This window comes from Carassius auratus, chromosome 41 (assembly GCF_003368295.1).
Source record: "Carassius auratus strain Wakin chromosome 41, ASM336829v1, whole genome shotgun sequence".
Lineage (NCBI taxonomy): Eukaryota > Metazoa > Chordata > Actinopteri > Cypriniformes > Cyprinidae > Carassius > Carassius auratus.
Window position 1 is genome coordinate 5,957,689 of NC_039283.1, and position 16,988 is coordinate 5,974,676.

Here is a 16,988-nt window from a genome sequence, read left to right on the forward strand (position 1 = left end):
TGTTCTGTGTTCTGGGTTATTACTGTAATCATTTATGAAAGGGGGCAGTCCCAAGCTGTTGATTTGGGGCACAGAGGCTCAGCCATGTCAAATCCCTCTTTAACGACTTAAACCTGCATTCAAAGGTAACAGCCTAAATTCACCTGCCCCTCCCTCACTCACTAACCCACCAATCAGCATCCAACGTCATTGATCAGCTGTTATTCTTCCCTTTACATTTGAGAGCTTCGTCACTACGGATGCTGTTCTTCCTCTGTTAACACTTGGGTGTTACATCTCTAAATGTTACATTTCTAAAAAGGAGAACTAAACACCAAGATTTTATGGGACATTAATTACAGGCACCCAACAAAAGAGACATTCTCTGGGAACATCTCAGCAAGAAGAGCTTCAGAATATAGTGTATCTCTGGTTGGGAAAGGAGGACCTGACAAAAAACACTTCCTGAATCCCAACCTGTGCTCTCCACCAGCAGCCAAAAATGGGGAATGCCAAAAGCAGTGCTATGTCCAAGGAGATCCTGGAGGATCTCAAACTCAGTACCAAATTCTCAGAGAATGAGCTGTCACAGTGGTACGAGAACTTCAAGAAGCAGTGTCCGTCTGGCCGTATCACACCAGAAGAGTTTAAAAGGATCTACGAACGCTTTTTCCCAGACAGTGATGCCACATCGTATGCCCAGCATGTCTTCCGCTCCTTCGACACGAATGATGATGGAACACTGGATTTCAAGGAATACATCATTGCTCTACATATGACATCAACTGGGAAGACGGAGCGGAAGCTGGAGTGGGCCTTTTCACTCTTTGATGTTGACAAGAACGGCTACATCACCAAGTCAGAAGTGGCAGAAATCTGTCAGGTCGGTCAAATGTTGGTGAACCAGTCTTCATCTGTGGCACTGTTGTGTGACTTCCCTTTAAAATCATAGCAAAAATGAGTTATATATTTGTGTAGGGGGAACTGGGGCTAGCTGACAGTTTTCCAGTTTTCGTTTTTTTTTCTGAGAGAGATAAAAAGATTACTAAATGCATGTTTGTGACAACATGCCCCTATATCCAGGGTATACTGTCACACCGTATGTTGTCACACAAAGACAAATACTCACAATGGAACCTGCCATTAACTGAACAGCTTACATCAAAAGAAAGAAAGAAAGAAAGAAAGAAAGAAAGAAAGAAAGAAAGAGAAAGAGAGAAAGAACATAAACACATGTGACATGCACATGCAAGAAAATGTGACAGTTTACCCCAACTAGATATTTATGATACTTCGTCCCCTTGGAATTATAATTTTCTATCTGACATTTTTGTCAAAATTGAGTTATTCACATATTCTTATTGTCAAAATTGAGTTATTCACATATTCTTATTCTCTGACAATTTATTTACATTATGTGATGTTTTATTTTAAGTTGTGTGCATTTTGGGATTTTTTATTGAAAAAACAAAAAGGTTCTATCTACAGAAGTCTATGGAACACAAAAACTTTAAAGCTCAATATCTCAAAACTACTCAGAACGCAGATAGAACCTTATAATTCCAAGGGGACGACTTGTCCTAAAATCACAGTTGAACATTTTGGTTGAACACTGCCTTAATTATATAGTTGACTCTTTTCTAAATGTCTCCCAGTTTGGTTTGGTTTTATTGTGTTCTCTTGTTTAAAGCTGTTACAAATGTTTTAGAAACAAAATTCACAAACTGTTAGTAGTATACTTCTGACATCCGACTCAAATCCTTATAGCTACTGAAGTACAGCCCTTGTGACAACTTGCCCCATCTTTCTTATATATACAGTAGTGCTCATGCTAATACATTCTAATCTTTTTTATTGATCAGGTATCACATATTCTGCATTTAACCACTGAACCAGACATTCAGTTTTCCCTCTATTCTCTCTCTCTCTGAGTTTTGTTCAGTCAGCACTGAACTGACACAGAATACAAGGCCTCGGTAAAATGAAAGAAGCCGAATGTCTTATGAGCTTTGACTGAAGGAGCCGTTGCCTTGGAGCATGGCTAATGCAATCGGTTGAATCCCAGAATAATTCATCCGATAAATGGTTTAGCTTGAACAATAAACGTACGTGGAGGCTCTTTCAAACGCAGCCAGCCATTAGCACAGAGACAGGTGGGTGGGGGGATTACAGTTTAAGATACTAAATGCTGGATATGTGGGTTGCAGAAGTCACAATAAACAGTGGGAGCACATGGGCTTAAATTGCACATTATATATCTAACAAGACAAACACACACACACACACAAAAATGCTTCTTCTATGTGTTTTATCAAGCAGCAAAAGATGATTATGAGACAATATAGAATCAGGGGACACTTTTCTTTGCATTGTTTACCAGTTTAAGGCATTTGTGGATGCATCAAAATGGTTATCCTAACACAGCTACACACCATTAGGTCAGATCGACCTTTGACCTTATAATCAGGCTGGTGGTTCATTAGTGTAAATGTCACTGTCATCATGCCAGTGACTGAATGCAAAAGAGCATTAAAGACTGAGCTGCACCGAGGCCATGCAGTGTGTGGTTTGGCTCTGCTTCTAATCTGTGTTATTCTTATGTGTGTGTTAGAGATAAACATCTCACCGGCTCACTGGACCACTCAGATCCAGGTCAGCTGTGATCAGGAGAAACTAAAGTCTATGTAGATGACCCTTGGCATTAGTGGTCCTAATCTATGATGATAACCTCCAGACAAGCATTATAGTAGACACTCCAATTAACTAATGGATGTGGCTCTCACAGGGATTTGGGTCAAACATTAGGTTGCCTGTATTGAGATGAGGTGATTAGTTTTGGTGTGTTTGGGGAAAATGCTATAGCAATTAGAAATGGTGGCTACACTATATTATTAGTATAAAATAATTACAAACAACACACACAGACACTGGGTTTCCAAAAAAAAAAATTCTAGCCATATATAAAGAAAAAATTCTAGCCATATACAGTATGTCTATGTCATACACACTTGAGTCCTCATAAACCATATGAACCTCCACACACACACACACACACACACACATTCACATGTAATAACATAACAGATGAAATGGCAAATAGCAAGAAATGTATTTTCAGCTTTTAAATATAAATAAAATAATTAATATTTAAGTATATTAAAATATAATTTAATTAGTTCAAGTTGTCATTGTGATATGCTTCATAATGGCCAGCGTTTCAAGAATGTACATTGAAAGAGAGATGTTTATTATGTTTATTACACAGATTATTAGTCTCAGAATTTGTCTTTCCTCTCTCGTCTCACCTCCACTTTTCTTCTTTCTCTCATTGATCCTCAGGCGATCTTTAAGCTGATCCCCAAAGATGAGCAGGAAAATCTTCCTGCAGATGAGAACACTCCTGAGAAGAGAGCGGACAAACTCTGGTCGTTCTTCAATAAGAAAGATAATGGTAATATTATGGGTTTTTTATTTAAATTCATATAAACTGTAAATTATCTTATATATTATATGTATCTAATATCTATCATCCATGGACACATGATAAAAGATTTAAGGGTGTTATTTGAATATATGGTTGCATTTCCTTGTGATAAAGCAAAAACGGTGCCATGGTAATGTCAAAGGGCTGCTATTAAAAGACTGAATGGTCTTTGTGTGTTTGTCCAGTAACATTGAGTGTTGACACTCTTCCTGTTTTTCTTTCAGAGCGACTGGCTGAGGGTGAGTTTATTCAAGGCGTTCTTGACAATGATGGCGCGATCCACCTTATTCAATATGAGCCCAAAAAGTAATAGTAAAACGAGAACAATAGCACGTTCTTTTGCGGTCCTATCATTTCCTTTGGCTATGTGCTTTCCCCCTTTTTCTTTTTACCCACTTTGTTTGTTTTAAATTTTTACAATCTAGGCACATCGCTCCTGTTTCTTGTATTAGTGCGACATGGATCATTTTGTAAATATTTGAAAGCCTATTAACTTATAGTTATAGTTTAATAGTAATATGTCACATCTGGGAACAGGATAACGTGCTGTAATGTGTGAAATGCTGTATTTCGACCGAAGAAGAGTTTCTGGCAGATGAAATTATGATACTCTTTAGCTGAAAGCAAACGTTTCCTTAATGAATCAAAGTGAGAACCAGATAATTCATGTTTTTCTTGTCAAATAAGTAAAATACAGATGAAAGCCAATGAAACCACAAGGATGTGTGGAAAAACTAAAAAAATATAATTTCGTTTTATCCAGGATGATAGAACAATAATGTTTGCCATTTATATTATGCAAATCTGTTTTTTGATGTCAACTGCTGTAGAATAAAACTTACATTGTAAATGCTACTAAGAGTTTTGTGTGTAATTGATTTGGTGAAGAGTTCAAGTAAACTGCTGGAATAGGCAGCACATTAATCTCTAACGCTCGGCTAGCTGTCCAGAGGTTTAACATGTCTGTGCCAATATTTACCCATAATCCTGGATTATCTTTGTGTGTGGCAATGCATGGCAAAGTTGGGCCAGATTTATACTTTATGCACACAGGTAAATGTGAGTCGGAATATGAGTAGGTTTGCAATATATTGTTGGAGAGAGTTCGTTAAGATCTCTGAAAGATCTTGATATTACAGTTTACTAACTGTTTGTTCCCTCAATGTCTGAGTCCAAGTTAGGATTACTGACATAATCGCCTGTCCAACATCGCAAAGAAGACTTTCCAAAATCTCCAACTTCCTAGTGCAGACTCTCTCTGTCCATTCCCCATTTTGAATCTCTGTAATATATCACCGTTTACTTTGTTTTGCCATATTGAATAATTTTCATAATTTAAATGATAGACAATAGATGAAAAGACAAGAACACTATAGGAATTAAAGACGGTAGACACAGATACAAGGGACACTGGGAATATCACATTGGACAACAGTAAATGTAAGGAACTCATTTTATAATAAGTGTTATAGTAACTACTATTTACATATACAACTACTATACACAATTAAATAAATCATTTGATACAATACACTTATGTATATGCATGTCGTACTTATTTAAAAACACCTTCCTGGTTTCAACAATTCCACATTTATTAGATATTTATTTCTAGCAATTCTTTAGAATTTACATTATTTTAATTTCATTAATATATTTTTTATGATTTGTTATGGTTTGGGTATAAATTCTAAATCAAATAAAGCAAGAAAAAAAATACAGAGAACATGAGATGTAACTTTTTGGTTAGATTATAACATGAAAATAATACAGGCTTTGTGATCAGTATAATCCACTCAAAAGGCTTATACCTTTCAACATATAAATGACATTTTCCTAAATCCTCACACTTGGAAATCCACTCACACACAGAGGGGGACTCTTTTCTCACACCTACTGTGTGTCTACATACAGTATCTCAAACTGACTGAATTTCAGCCACAGACATATCTGAAAAAAATCATCTAGACATTTTGCATAGACAGTTTTTGCTCATCAGTCAGTTATTCAGGCAAACAAAACAAGCAAGGCCATTGTTATAAAAGCTACAGTAAATATGGATATTTCACCCAAAATGAAAATTCTGTCATCATTTACAGGTCAAACCAAACCTGTGTGACTTGTGACATAAAATAAGATGTTTTACGATAATAAGATGTTTTTTTTCTCCATCCACTGGGCATCAGTGGTAACCAAATCTGTTTGATTACTAACATTCTTCAAGTTTTCACAGACGAAAGAAAGTAATATAGGCTTGGAAAGGCATGATGAGGACTAATATAATGACAAAATTTTATTTTATGGGTGAACTAGCCCTTCAACTCACATCATCTTCGATTAACAAGGAGAATCTATTCCATTCATGGCCTCCTTCATCTCATCCATCTCTCTCTCGCAGTCCTCACATGAATCTTGTCCGCATCCTCCAAACAGTACCAGGGTGGGCACATCGCTTTCTTGCACCAGTCCCATGCTCCCATCGGATGCCCACATAGAGTCTATCATCCCATTTGGGCACTGTAATAGGCGGCTGACAGAGTACAGCCCACCACCTGGGACCACCTCCTCATAGGACGGAGCGTGGCTTGTAGCACGGGCCTCCTCTAATCGAAGCCTCTGGCGGTGACGCTGCTCAATGACTGTTTTGGTGTAAGAATTAAGGGTCATAACTGCAGCACACATGCAGCAGCTGAAAGACACCCATGCAAGCCTTGGAGTCGAGGAAAAGTGAGGGAAAGAACCATGCAAAAGAAAGAGGAAAATTATATTAGAACTGTGTCAACAATCAGTGAACTATTTCTCAATTCTGATACGTTTTTTGTTTTGCTAATATTTTGATACATTCAAACTGGCATTTCACAGGGATGCCGAAGCCCAGACAACATCTCGTTCATTTTTGAATATATATATTGAATATATACATATATCTTCAACATTCTATATTTGCAAACTTAAATGAAATTTGGAAGCTATGGAGAGGGGGAAGATTTTCAGTGAATAATAGATTTTAAATTTAAGTCTGTTCCTCCTCACACAATATTGTTTTATGCTTTCACGACTTACTATATCACATCCTGATTAGTAATTGTGGGTTATTTTTTATACATAATGTTTGCAAATATAGTTTTATGTTTGTAGTATATATGTAGTATGTATTGACAGGATCTAAGACAAAGGCATTTACATATAAAAATCTTTACAATTCTATATAATATAATATAATATAAGTGAACTCACGCAAATGACCAGCCGTAGTCCCACGTCTGAGGTCTCCAGTCTTTGGGCCCTACAATCACAGTTAGCTGAAATACAGTAGTGTACATCATATGAGCCACCATCCCTAAAAGTCCTGAAAGAAATAAAGTAGGGGGAAATCAAAATATTAGACATTAACAATAATTACCAATGACTGCAATACCAAAATGTGCCACAAGAGAGAACCAAGGACCACTAGCTTACCTGAGAGCACTGTGCATATGGCTGCGAAAGCGTTGATTTTGAGCGCATGCATTTCTTTATGAGCGCACAACACTTCCACCCACATGAGTAGAAAGCCCATGCCCAACAAACTGATGTACATGAACTCAGCAATCATTGACAACCACAGAACCCCTGCAGCATTCAGAGAGGAGCACATGCACACAGTTCACTTATATATGAGCACATACTGTACGAAATCAGAAAGCTTTGCAGGCACAGATACACCTACACACATCACTGGTTATATCATTTCACGCATGCACACTGCACTCTCACCATGAGTCTCTCCAGGAGTGAGATCCAAGAACCGACGACATCGTTCTCCTGTAATGTGGCAGAATGAACAAGAATACCAATGGAATCCAATGTCAGACAACCTTGCTGATACAATTATTTAAAAAATAAAAAAAAAATTATAAAATGTGGTTCTAATATCAGAAATTGGATGTCATTAAAAAAAAAAAAAAAAAAAAAAAAAAACTCACAACCAGTAATCAAAATGCATATTTTCAAGTGGAGGGTGAGTAAATGATGACAGAATTTTCATTTTGGGTGAACTATCCCTTTAATGCATAGCTTTATGGAAACTGACAAACAAGATTTCATGTGATGATCAGGAACATTTCATGATAATGAGATCCAGTGTCAATTACTGTGGTCCATGAACCAACAGGACTACATTGTCAATGGATGTAATACTTCATCATCATTCTGTTTGAGACGCTTTTTCTATGGTCCCCATGCACAGTGATATAAATTAATCTTCCTATGATATTTAAATCAGTTTTTTGAACCAATGATTCTGCATGTGTAAGGTTTCTTTTAAAATATGCAGCCACAAAGCAATGTTTTGAACATTGGAAAATCACTTGTGTTTCAAGTGATGATGTTTTGTGTCTAGACTGAGTTTTGGAAAATGACATCAATGTTCTAAAATGAGTGCCAAAATGATTGTAAAAATCTGTGTCATTTACTATCATGAGATATTAGTTCAATATTCAGTATTCACAAATGCTATTGTTTATGTTTTAACTCAGAGTTTTGCTTCAGCTCTAAACAAATCCACCTGAACAAGCTAATCAGGCTCCTCAGGATTACTATAAAGTTATAGGCAGGTAAGTTTGATGATGGTTGGACACTGCAGGAAAGTGGATCTTGAGGGACAGAGTTGAGAATCACTGGTTTAGTGTGACCAATTCACCAAATTTGACAAATAATTTGGGGGAATGAAAATGGACAACTTTCAGTTTCATTAAAAGTGAATAACCAGCATGAAAGTCCAGCCTAACATCTCCTTTTTATAAATTAAAAGTACATAATAGGTTGGAAGTGACATGAGGGTAGGGTGACAGAATTTCTTTGGTGAACTATACTGGTTTGTTGTGTCTTAATGAGACATGTTCTTACCATCAGCATGCTTTTCACAGGACTCCCAAAATCCTGTGTGGAAATATCTGAAGGTATACTTGTCTTCTCCTGTCTCCCAAATGTAGTGCACTGCATTGGCCAATTGTCTTTGTCGAATCCTGGCCAGTTCCTCTCTTCGCTTTGGTAATAATGTTGGTAACATGTTCTGAGGATCCGAGGTGGGGCTTTCTGATGAGAAAAGAGGACAGTAATCTGAATGAGTGCTGTTTGTATCATTTGTAGCATAAGTACTATGTGAGCATTAGTAGAGGGGATTTTTCATTGACTCGTTATTCTGCAGGCTACATTATTACGCCAGTAGGTGACTTTATGAATGAGCCATTCACTCAACCAATATATTCAAAACACTGACTGATAAATACATAAAAGAAACACCACCACTTCTGCTCAGAGACGTGCAAAGGTGAATCTGATGCTTTCATTACGTTTGAAATTTCCATTTGCAGGTCCTTAGCCAAAGCAAATGGCATAATTTTCTTGTTTCCTGAATATTTACTCCCACTGACGTCATCCAGGATGTAGATGAGTTAGTTTCTTTATTATAACAGATTTGTTGAAATTTGGTATTATATCACTTACTCACCAATGGAGCCTCTATAGTGAATGGGTGCCGTCAGAATGAGAGCCAATAATCTATTCTAACAGTTCCTCAAGCGAAAAAGCACACACCTTGCAGTATTTCTTTAGAACTGTTTTTACTCATAAAAAGTGCTTGATCTTGTGCATATTTCTCTCGTGATTCAGATAAGCGAACTTTTTCACTAGAGAAAGCAATATTATGGTTTTAAGGTAACAGTGGCATAAATATACTTGTTTATTACAAACATAGCTTTTTGCTTCCCTGGAGTCGTGCGGATTACTTGTTTTATCAGCTGTTTGGCTTTTCATTCTGACGGTACCCATTCACTGCACTGGATCCATTGAGGAGCTAGTCACGTACAGTAATGCTAAATTTCTCCAGACCTGTCCTGATGAGGAAAAATCCTCATCTACATCTTGGAAATCTCACATTTTCAGCAAATTCTCATTTTTTGGGTGAACTATTCCTTTAGTGCCATGCTTGCAATCGTGATGTTGGGCTGAATATCATCATGATTGTGATTTATCCCAGGTAATATCAAACCAGAAGACTATATCGTACCTGTAGTGTAAGGTTCACTGTTGTTCTGTCCGCAGTTCTTCATCTTGACAGGTGAAAGGCAGAGAGGTTTGACCACCTTGTGCGTTCCTTCACACCAGTAAGACGTACAGAAAGCCAGCACAGATAGAGCGAGGGCAAGGGAGGTCAGGAAAAGAGAGATCAGGGAGCGAGAACGCCTGGACATGTGGTCCAACATGCTACCAAAGGGAAGGCAGAGCTGGTTTTATAAAGGGCAAACAGGGATCAGTAACCAAACACAAGAAATCTTTGGGAATGAGAATGAAATTGAGAAAATTATATAAAGCAGAAATGAGTAAGAGATCCCTGTGACAGATGGTAGGATAAATGAAGATGTGGATTGATTAAAGGAGAGGGTCAGATCAGGGAAAAACCTTAGTAAGAGAGGAAAAAACAACATATGTCACAGGTGATGACAAATGTGTACATTTTTCTTGTTTTGTTTAAAGAATGCATTTTTAGCACTGTATATTTAGTATTTAGTACATATTTGGTACTTCCCTTCAAAAGCTACATTAAATATTTAAGTTTCGCAGAATATAAAATAAGCTTAGCCCCAATTATCCAATTCAAATAGTTTACAACCACATTTACATATCATAAAAGTTTTGCACCTCAAAAGCACACAGTCACTGTTAGAACAAGTTCAGATATGTTGAAGACGCTAGAAAAACAACTTTTCCAAACTGCTCAGGATAAACAACTATGTCATAATGCTTATTCAGGACAGTATTAAAATAAAAATATATAAATAAAATAACATGCCATTTTAATAATCCCTCTTATTTTGTTAAAATTATTAATATCTTGGATATTGTTATTCATGAGTAATTTATAAGCAGAACTGAGATAAAAACGTGTTTACTTAATTCTGAATAAATGATGTGGAACTATTAATTATTTGCCCTAACGCATCATCCAGAAGCCTACAGCCCTGAATGGGATTAAAAATGAGAAAAGGAAAGAGGGGAATTCGAAGGATTACGTTTGAAGTTACGTGATGAAATTATTAGTTAAGCTCCTGCATTAAGTCTAACTTTATTTGTAATCCTCTAATAATCTGTTTTAATCTGTTTGGGCTTTGTAGGTGTGTGTGTGTATGTGTGTTTAAGGGAACTCTTTTAAGGATACTCATATATTTATCATTTACATAAAATATGGAACATTCAATTATTTATATATATATATATATATATATATATATATATATATATATATAAACCTGACTACATTACTGTAGGTTACATTAACAAAAATGATTTTCAATGGTTAAATCAACAGGAAATATCTTTTTAAGTTTATTGGAATAGAGGCAAAATTTTATAATTATTTTAATGTTTTTTTAAGCAATATGAAAGGCAAAATGTCCGCTAATCAGAACACATGCTTGAATCAATCTTTTTTTTTTTTTTTTTTACGAGAAATGCCAAAAGGTTTAAAAGGTTTCTCCATTAAATTGCACGATGATCTGAAAGCAATACCTTTTACATGTTACATTATAATACATGCAGAACTGAGAATGAAATTGAGTGGTTTTACAAGATAATCAATAATTATTCTGCATTAAAAGAAAAAAGCTTATTTTTACCTGTGCACATTTATCTTCTTACATCATGTCCATCGTAATCATTTCTCCCTATTCGATCCATTCATTTTGATCTTTTTCCACCTTCTGTGCAGTTGTTAAACACAGAAGGTCCTCGTCTCTTTGATTCAGCATGCAGTTTCTCTCCTTATCCTTTTGTGATTATTTCTGTTTTTTCCCTTTTTTGGTACAGTCCTGCCCAAATCTCCTCCTTTTCCTGCCTTTCCTTGTAAATTGGTGTCACACTCTACCAAGAGCATCCATAATCCCTCTTCAGTCCATCTGTTAGCGCCATCTCCATCTTTCTATCCTGTCTTCTTTGGCATTGCTCTCTCTGTCCCACCTATTCTTCACACCCCTGTATGTCTCTGCCACCCCTAACATGTGACCTGTTCTGTCCTGGGACATTAACCACCACTCCTGTGAAAAGTAATTACTTCTGTACTTCTGAGAATCACATATTATCCTTGTTCCTGTAAATCACTTCAACATGAGCTTAAATATATATAAAAAAAAAAACATTCATCAAAGTATGTTGCTAAAGGTATTTGGGGTTCTTATGATTTCCACCGATTCTTTCAATCTTCACTTTAAAAAAGTCCCATGAGATACAATATTATTTACATTTTATTATTTACAAAAAATAACATACGGACAATCATTACATTGTAAAAACAATCATGATGTGGGAGTGATGTTTTTGATATTGTAGGTGTATAAATGAAACGGGAGAAAGGGGGACAGAAAAAAAAGTAGCACGATCATCCCCAGGCCTGGGACTTGCAGTAACGGAGAACTACATAGTTTACCATCACTTCCAAAACACTGTACAACAGAGCAGAACAACAAGGTTTACTGAGCTAATCGGCAAAACATACTGTTTCTTCAGAGAAATGAAGGAAACTGAAATTGTATTATTATGGCATTACATATTACACCCTACCCATAATAAATCATACTAGTAAAGTTAGTAAAGAAATAGCCCCTTGTAAAGAGGATTGTTAGAACTTATCAAAGCTTTGAGTTTCTTAAATAGTCAAAATATGAGCTGGTAGATCTTTAAACACTGTAAGAGGAATACTTGCTAAGCAGCATTTGTCAGTGGCTGCACTATTGTGGAAATATCAGTCTGAAATGATTTCAGTCGACCTGCAATTTTCATACAAAGCCAGAAGGCAGAGACCAAATAAAATAAACAAACCTCGAAAAACACACCCACTTCTTGATGTGGTGATGGAGAAAATGACTGACTGACATAAATGAACTGATGGAAGAGCAGAAAGATGAAGAAAAAAGAATTCCATAAAGAAGAGTAATAAGAACAAACAACAACGAAAGTTTATCTCTCAGAATTCTTTTCTGTTTGATTTCATGAGTGATATTATTTTGACTGGGTTCACAAATACACATATATATTTTTTTAAACATTACATACATTAAATGTATGTATATAAATGTATTATATTTATATTATAATTATTGAAAAAATTATATTTTATGCAGCTGTTATTTTAAATATATGGGTGAATGACGAAAATGTTTTTTTTTTTCCATAAATTAGAATGTGTCCTGTTACCGGTTTCATTTTATTTTTATTAAGTAATCATAGATTTTTTTTTACCATGATTTATGGAAGACACCCATTAAAATATCATTCAGTATAACAATAGTTCACGCCAAAAAATCTTGTAAGATATATTTGGAACAAGAATCATTGGATGACATTAAAAGACTCTCAAAATCTATTTCATTGTATTTTTAAATCTTTACCTATCTTTCCCATCATCCTTCTAAGCCACATAGTTTTATCCATTTGTCAGCAAGAACCATTTAAAACAGAATAAATGTAGAATGATCACCTTTTGGTTAATATATTTTAATAAGCACAGATCAGAAGAAGTATGTTGTTGCATTTTACATAGATATGTGTGTTACGCTGAATGCTGATAGAACACAAAACACACCACTCTTACATCACACTTTAATTTTATAATAACATACCAGTTGTTCACTTGGATCCAGTTTGAGAAAGAGTGAGATAAACTGAGCGAGTGACTGTACTGTCCTCCCTCTTTCCACGGACCTTTTTTTGGTCTTCATGATGGGCGCATCACTGACTGCCTTCAACAGCACATCAACTGAAACACATAATGAGAAAAGAATAATGTTCAACATATTTGGAAAATCTGTAGACAATATTTATTAAAGGGATAGTTCATTCTGTTATCATTTAATTACTCACCCTCATTCCAAACCTGCACAAGTTTTTTTCTTCCATACTAAGGAAGTCACTGGCTACCGTCCCCACGTCCCCTAACCCACATTCTTCAAAACATCTTCTTTTGAGATCAGCAGAAGATAGAAACTCTGGAATGACATGAGGGTGACAATGATGACAGAAATTTCATTTTTGACTGAACTATCCCTTTAAGAAGTTGAAATTCATTACAGATATAATTAGTAAAAAATATATCAAAATATTCAGTTACAGTGCAATTTTGTAAAATAAATGAGGGAAAAAATCCATCTTTGCCTATATATATATATATATATATATATATATATATATATATATATATATATATATATATATATATATATATATATATATATATATATATATTATTTTCATTACAAGCCATGTTGCAAACTCCTTTGTGCACAGAACTAAGTTAAGAACTGCAGTTTTCTAGAATGTGACTATATCTGAAATTTCATAAACATTTTAATAAACAGATCTGTTATGTTAATAAGGTAATAAGTAATAAAATCTAATATAATTTATAAGAGAAGCTGCAATACCCCACATCATAGTCAGAGGAAATAATACACTTTATCACAGTTACTTTTCCTTAAGTGTGAACGAAATGTTTTAGTCACTAAATAGCATGTTATTTAGTACAATTAAGTTAAAATGTATTATGGCCTACATTTTTAATAACTGCAATTAGTTAATAATGTTTCTGACCCAATTAAGTAGGACTTAAGTTCATCTTTAAAACCAGTTTTCTAATTATTTCTACTGTCAGCGTTTAGAAATTAATGTATTACCCTTTCTCTGATAACGTTATATAATTCTAAAACCGTACTCTTTTTTCCCTACAACCGACGATTCAGTGTGTTCAGTGGCAGTGTGTTGTATCGAGGGATCATCTTTCTGATCATCTGTGGGAGATTCTGCGTTATCAGACATCCTCATCAGCAGAAGACAGACAGAACAGGCCAATGAGCTGCCGCTTCTTCTTCTGCTTCTGCTTCTTGTAGCGCTTATTGGCAGTGAGCAAGCCAACCCTTGGTGCATTACCGCCACCAATTGAACTGGAGTGTGGAGTGACAAAGAGAAAATATATATATATATATATATATATATATATATATATATATATATATATATATATATATATATATATATATATATATATATATATATATATATATATATATATATATATTTATACTTAAATACAGTTAACCCTTATATTCTTATGAAGATTCCCGTGTCTATTAGATAATTATCATTTGTCTGAATTTTCTATTACCTAATATTAGTTCTTATGTCATATTATTTGCTCCTTCTGATTGTAATTTCTTTTTTCAGCATCTGTCTCTCTTTACTATGTGCTCTACAATGTAATAAAATATGCTCAACTGTTTCAAATTCAAAGATGAATGTCCTAATCTTAATCTTGCTGTTATTACCTCTTCTCTTCTTTTAAAGTCTCATTATCCCATTTATGTTGCCAATATTTAATTACAGCTTTCTTAGTTGTCTTTGCTTCTGCTTTTCTGATTTTTACATCAGTTTCTACATTATTTTTATTCAATGATCTCTTAGCATGTTTATCTGCCATTCAGTTTCCATCTATTCCAAAATGTGCTGAGATTCGAAAGAACCTTGTCATGGGCAGTTGCATGATTTCTATGATAATATATTGTCTGCAATTTGATTGTCCTGACTGAATACGTCTTAGAGCCCCCAGTGAATCTGAATTTTTATTTTTTATTTTTTATTTTTTATTAAAAATCGGTGATCGCGTTCTATTTTTTAACAGCCTACAATAATAAAATAGACTAAATGACATATTGTGGATTCATTTATCATTATTTTTTTATTTATATAGTCTACAGTATTTTTACCTCAATTTAGTGTACTAAATTATCTTGATTTTCAAATTAAAAGTCTCTGATTAAGTTCTATTTTGTTAACAGGCTCCTATAAGAAGAAGAAAAAAGAGATATCGATTATAGATTCATTTATTATTCATTTTCATATAGGTTTTACTCAGTTTAGTCAATTAAATTCGTTTTAATTCAGGACCAAAATATTTTAAGGATACACCACTGGGTGGCAATGTTTTCATCAGAATGGTTACATAAGCTCAAACCTTGTTCTGGAAATGTTGTTGTGTGTTGGTATGACAAGTGTTCAGTGGATATGTATCTGCTGTGTTGCCTTTAGTGCATTTTATATGTAAGTATACATGAAGTATACTGTTTACTATGTTTCTTGGCTCCACAATGTTTTATCCCTTATCTATTCGAACCCCTCTAACATTAAAGCCAAGAATTCCTTTCCCAGTCTGGAGAGTTTATAGGGGAGCAAATATATAGCCATGTTTAAATACTGTTCAGATTATTTTGTAAAGATAAAAATAGACTGATTTAGTGTTTTGTTCTTGTAAATGGATTGATGTAAACCACTCCTTAATGCTGGGTATTATCTGTGATCTCATACACTGGCAACACCTCCAGCCATTCAACAATGTATTAGTAACCCCAGTGTGTTTTATTGTGATGTAAGCCAAGCTTTGAAAAAGGAAGTGATGTAATGTGATTCCTGGCTCAGCTGCAGCATCCTTGAATTCTCTTCCCAGGCAGGAAGTCTTGGCCACCAAAGGAGAAAGACTGTCAGATTCAGCCTTTACTCTGTATTTAATTTCAGCTCTATAAAGACTGACATATTTGATACATGAATTTTTAAGTCCTCTAAATCAAAAATATATATTATACTGTCCACAATTATCTAATGCTTTCTGGCCTCTGATCGATAGTTCATATTTCAGTAAGTGTCATACTTTAATATAATTAAAAAAATATTCTCCTTCAGGATGTCTTTTTCATGGGAAATTATTTTTGCACTATCGATATTTCAAGATGAACATTTACTAAATGAAAGCAACTTAGGTTTATATATAAACTTGATATTTTGTGTTATTTTAAAAGTTTTTTGATTTTCTTTTTTATTTAATCTAAAGGTTCAACAAACTATTTCATGTAAACACCCTTAACTAATTTTTTTTGTATTTTTTTCTGAACATTATTTCAATGGTTGTGATTTACAGGGTCAACTTTTAACTTGAAATCTTTGGCTTATTCAGCTTGGCCTTTGAACATCTATTATAATATTGATGGTGAAAGCGATATACGTAGATATGCAAAAGGATTTAGAAAAACAAAGCACAAAACAGAGCTTTAGAACAGGTTTCTGCTTAAACAAGCTTTTGAAATGTTGACAGACAGGATTCCGAAAACGTATGTCACTGTTACATCCATGGCAATAAACTAAACACACAATGTACAAATAGTCATATTAAGCCCTATATCCTCCTTAGAACCATAAAAAAAGTTTTGTGAATTTTTTCTTCTTTGCATTGGTTGAAGCAAAAGAAACAAATGTACAGTTTTTTTTTTTTAAGATAGCTTATTCATATTTTATTCTATGTGCTTTGTAGAGGACACCAGGACTAAGTTATTAAAAAAATAAATAGACACAAAAGGGCATGTATAGGAAAAAAACAATACATTATTTTTTTCATTCACCAGAGAGTTTTTAGGTTTCAGGCTATTTTTAACCAATCTCTGTAACAAAGATG

The 16,988-nt window shown here is 34.6% G+C and overlaps 3 protein-coding genes across 3 annotated transcripts; 1 reads left to right on the top strand and 2 right to left on the bottom strand.

Moving 5' to 3' along the window:
• The first annotated feature begins 254 nt into the window (after positions 1–254).
• On the top strand, positions 255–4,312 carry LOC113059917 (visinin-like). The gene is made up of 3 exons (XM_026228603.1): positions 255–862; positions 3,319–3,430; positions 3,688–4,312. Exons 1-3 carry the CDS (start codon positions 482–484, stop codon positions 3,771–3,773), a joined length of 579 nt encoding a protein of 192 aa, XP_026084388.1. The 5' UTR covers positions 255–481; the 3' UTR covers positions 3,774–4,312.
• Positions 4,313–5,057: 745 nt separating this feature from the next.
• Positions 5,058–10,090, bottom strand: LOC113059627 (germ cell-specific gene 1-like protein). Its single transcript, XM_026228169.1, has 6 exons — positions 9,513–10,090; positions 8,351–8,539; positions 7,220–7,267; positions 6,923–7,075; positions 6,701–6,812; positions 5,058–6,173 (listed from the first exon to the last, which is right to left on the bottom strand). The coding sequence occupies exons 1-6, from the start codon at positions 9,706–9,708 to the stop codon at positions 5,801–5,803; spliced, it is 1,071 nt and encodes a 356-aa protein (XP_026083954.1). The 5' UTR covers positions 9,709–10,090; the 3' UTR covers positions 5,058–5,800.
• A 1,701-nt stretch (positions 10,091–11,791) lies between these two features.
• Positions 11,792–13,363, bottom strand: LOC113059487 (ubiquitin-like protein ATG12). The gene is given in 5 exon segments (XM_026228013.1): positions 11,792–11,912; positions 11,914–11,940; positions 12,317–12,379; positions 13,117–13,253; positions 13,354–13,363. Coding segments are annotated over 5 exon segments (273 nt in total). The 3' UTR covers positions 11,792–11,876.
• Between the last annotated feature and the right edge of the window lie 3,625 nt (positions 13,364–16,988).

Excerpts from the sequence above, each read along its gene's own strand:
- LOC113059917 (XM_026228603.1), top strand. The coding sequence starts at position 482 with ATGGGGAATGCCAAAAGCAGTGCTATGTCCAAGGAGATCCTGGAGGAT. Across the intron at positions 863-3,318 it reads AAGTGGCAGAAATCTGTCAG|GCGATCTTTAAGCTGATCCC; the intron begins GTCGGTCAAATG and ends ATTGATCCTCAG. Across the intron at positions 3,431-3,687 it reads CTTCAATAAGAAAGATAATG|AGCGACTGGCTGAGGGTGAG; the intron begins GTAATATTATGG and ends TTTTTCTTTCAG.
- LOC113059627 (XM_026228169.1), bottom strand. The coding sequence starts at position 9,708 with ATGTTGGACCACATGTCCAGGCGTTCTCGCTCCCTGATCTCTCTTTTC. Across the intron at positions 8,540-9,512 it reads CAGTGAACCTTACACTACAG|AAAGCCCCACCTCGGATCCT; the intron begins GTACGATATAGT and ends TTTTCTCATCAG. Across the intron at positions 7,268-8,350 it reads CTGTGAAAAGCATGCTGATG|GAGAACGATGTCGTCGGTTC; the intron begins GTAAGAACATGT and ends GCCACATTACAG.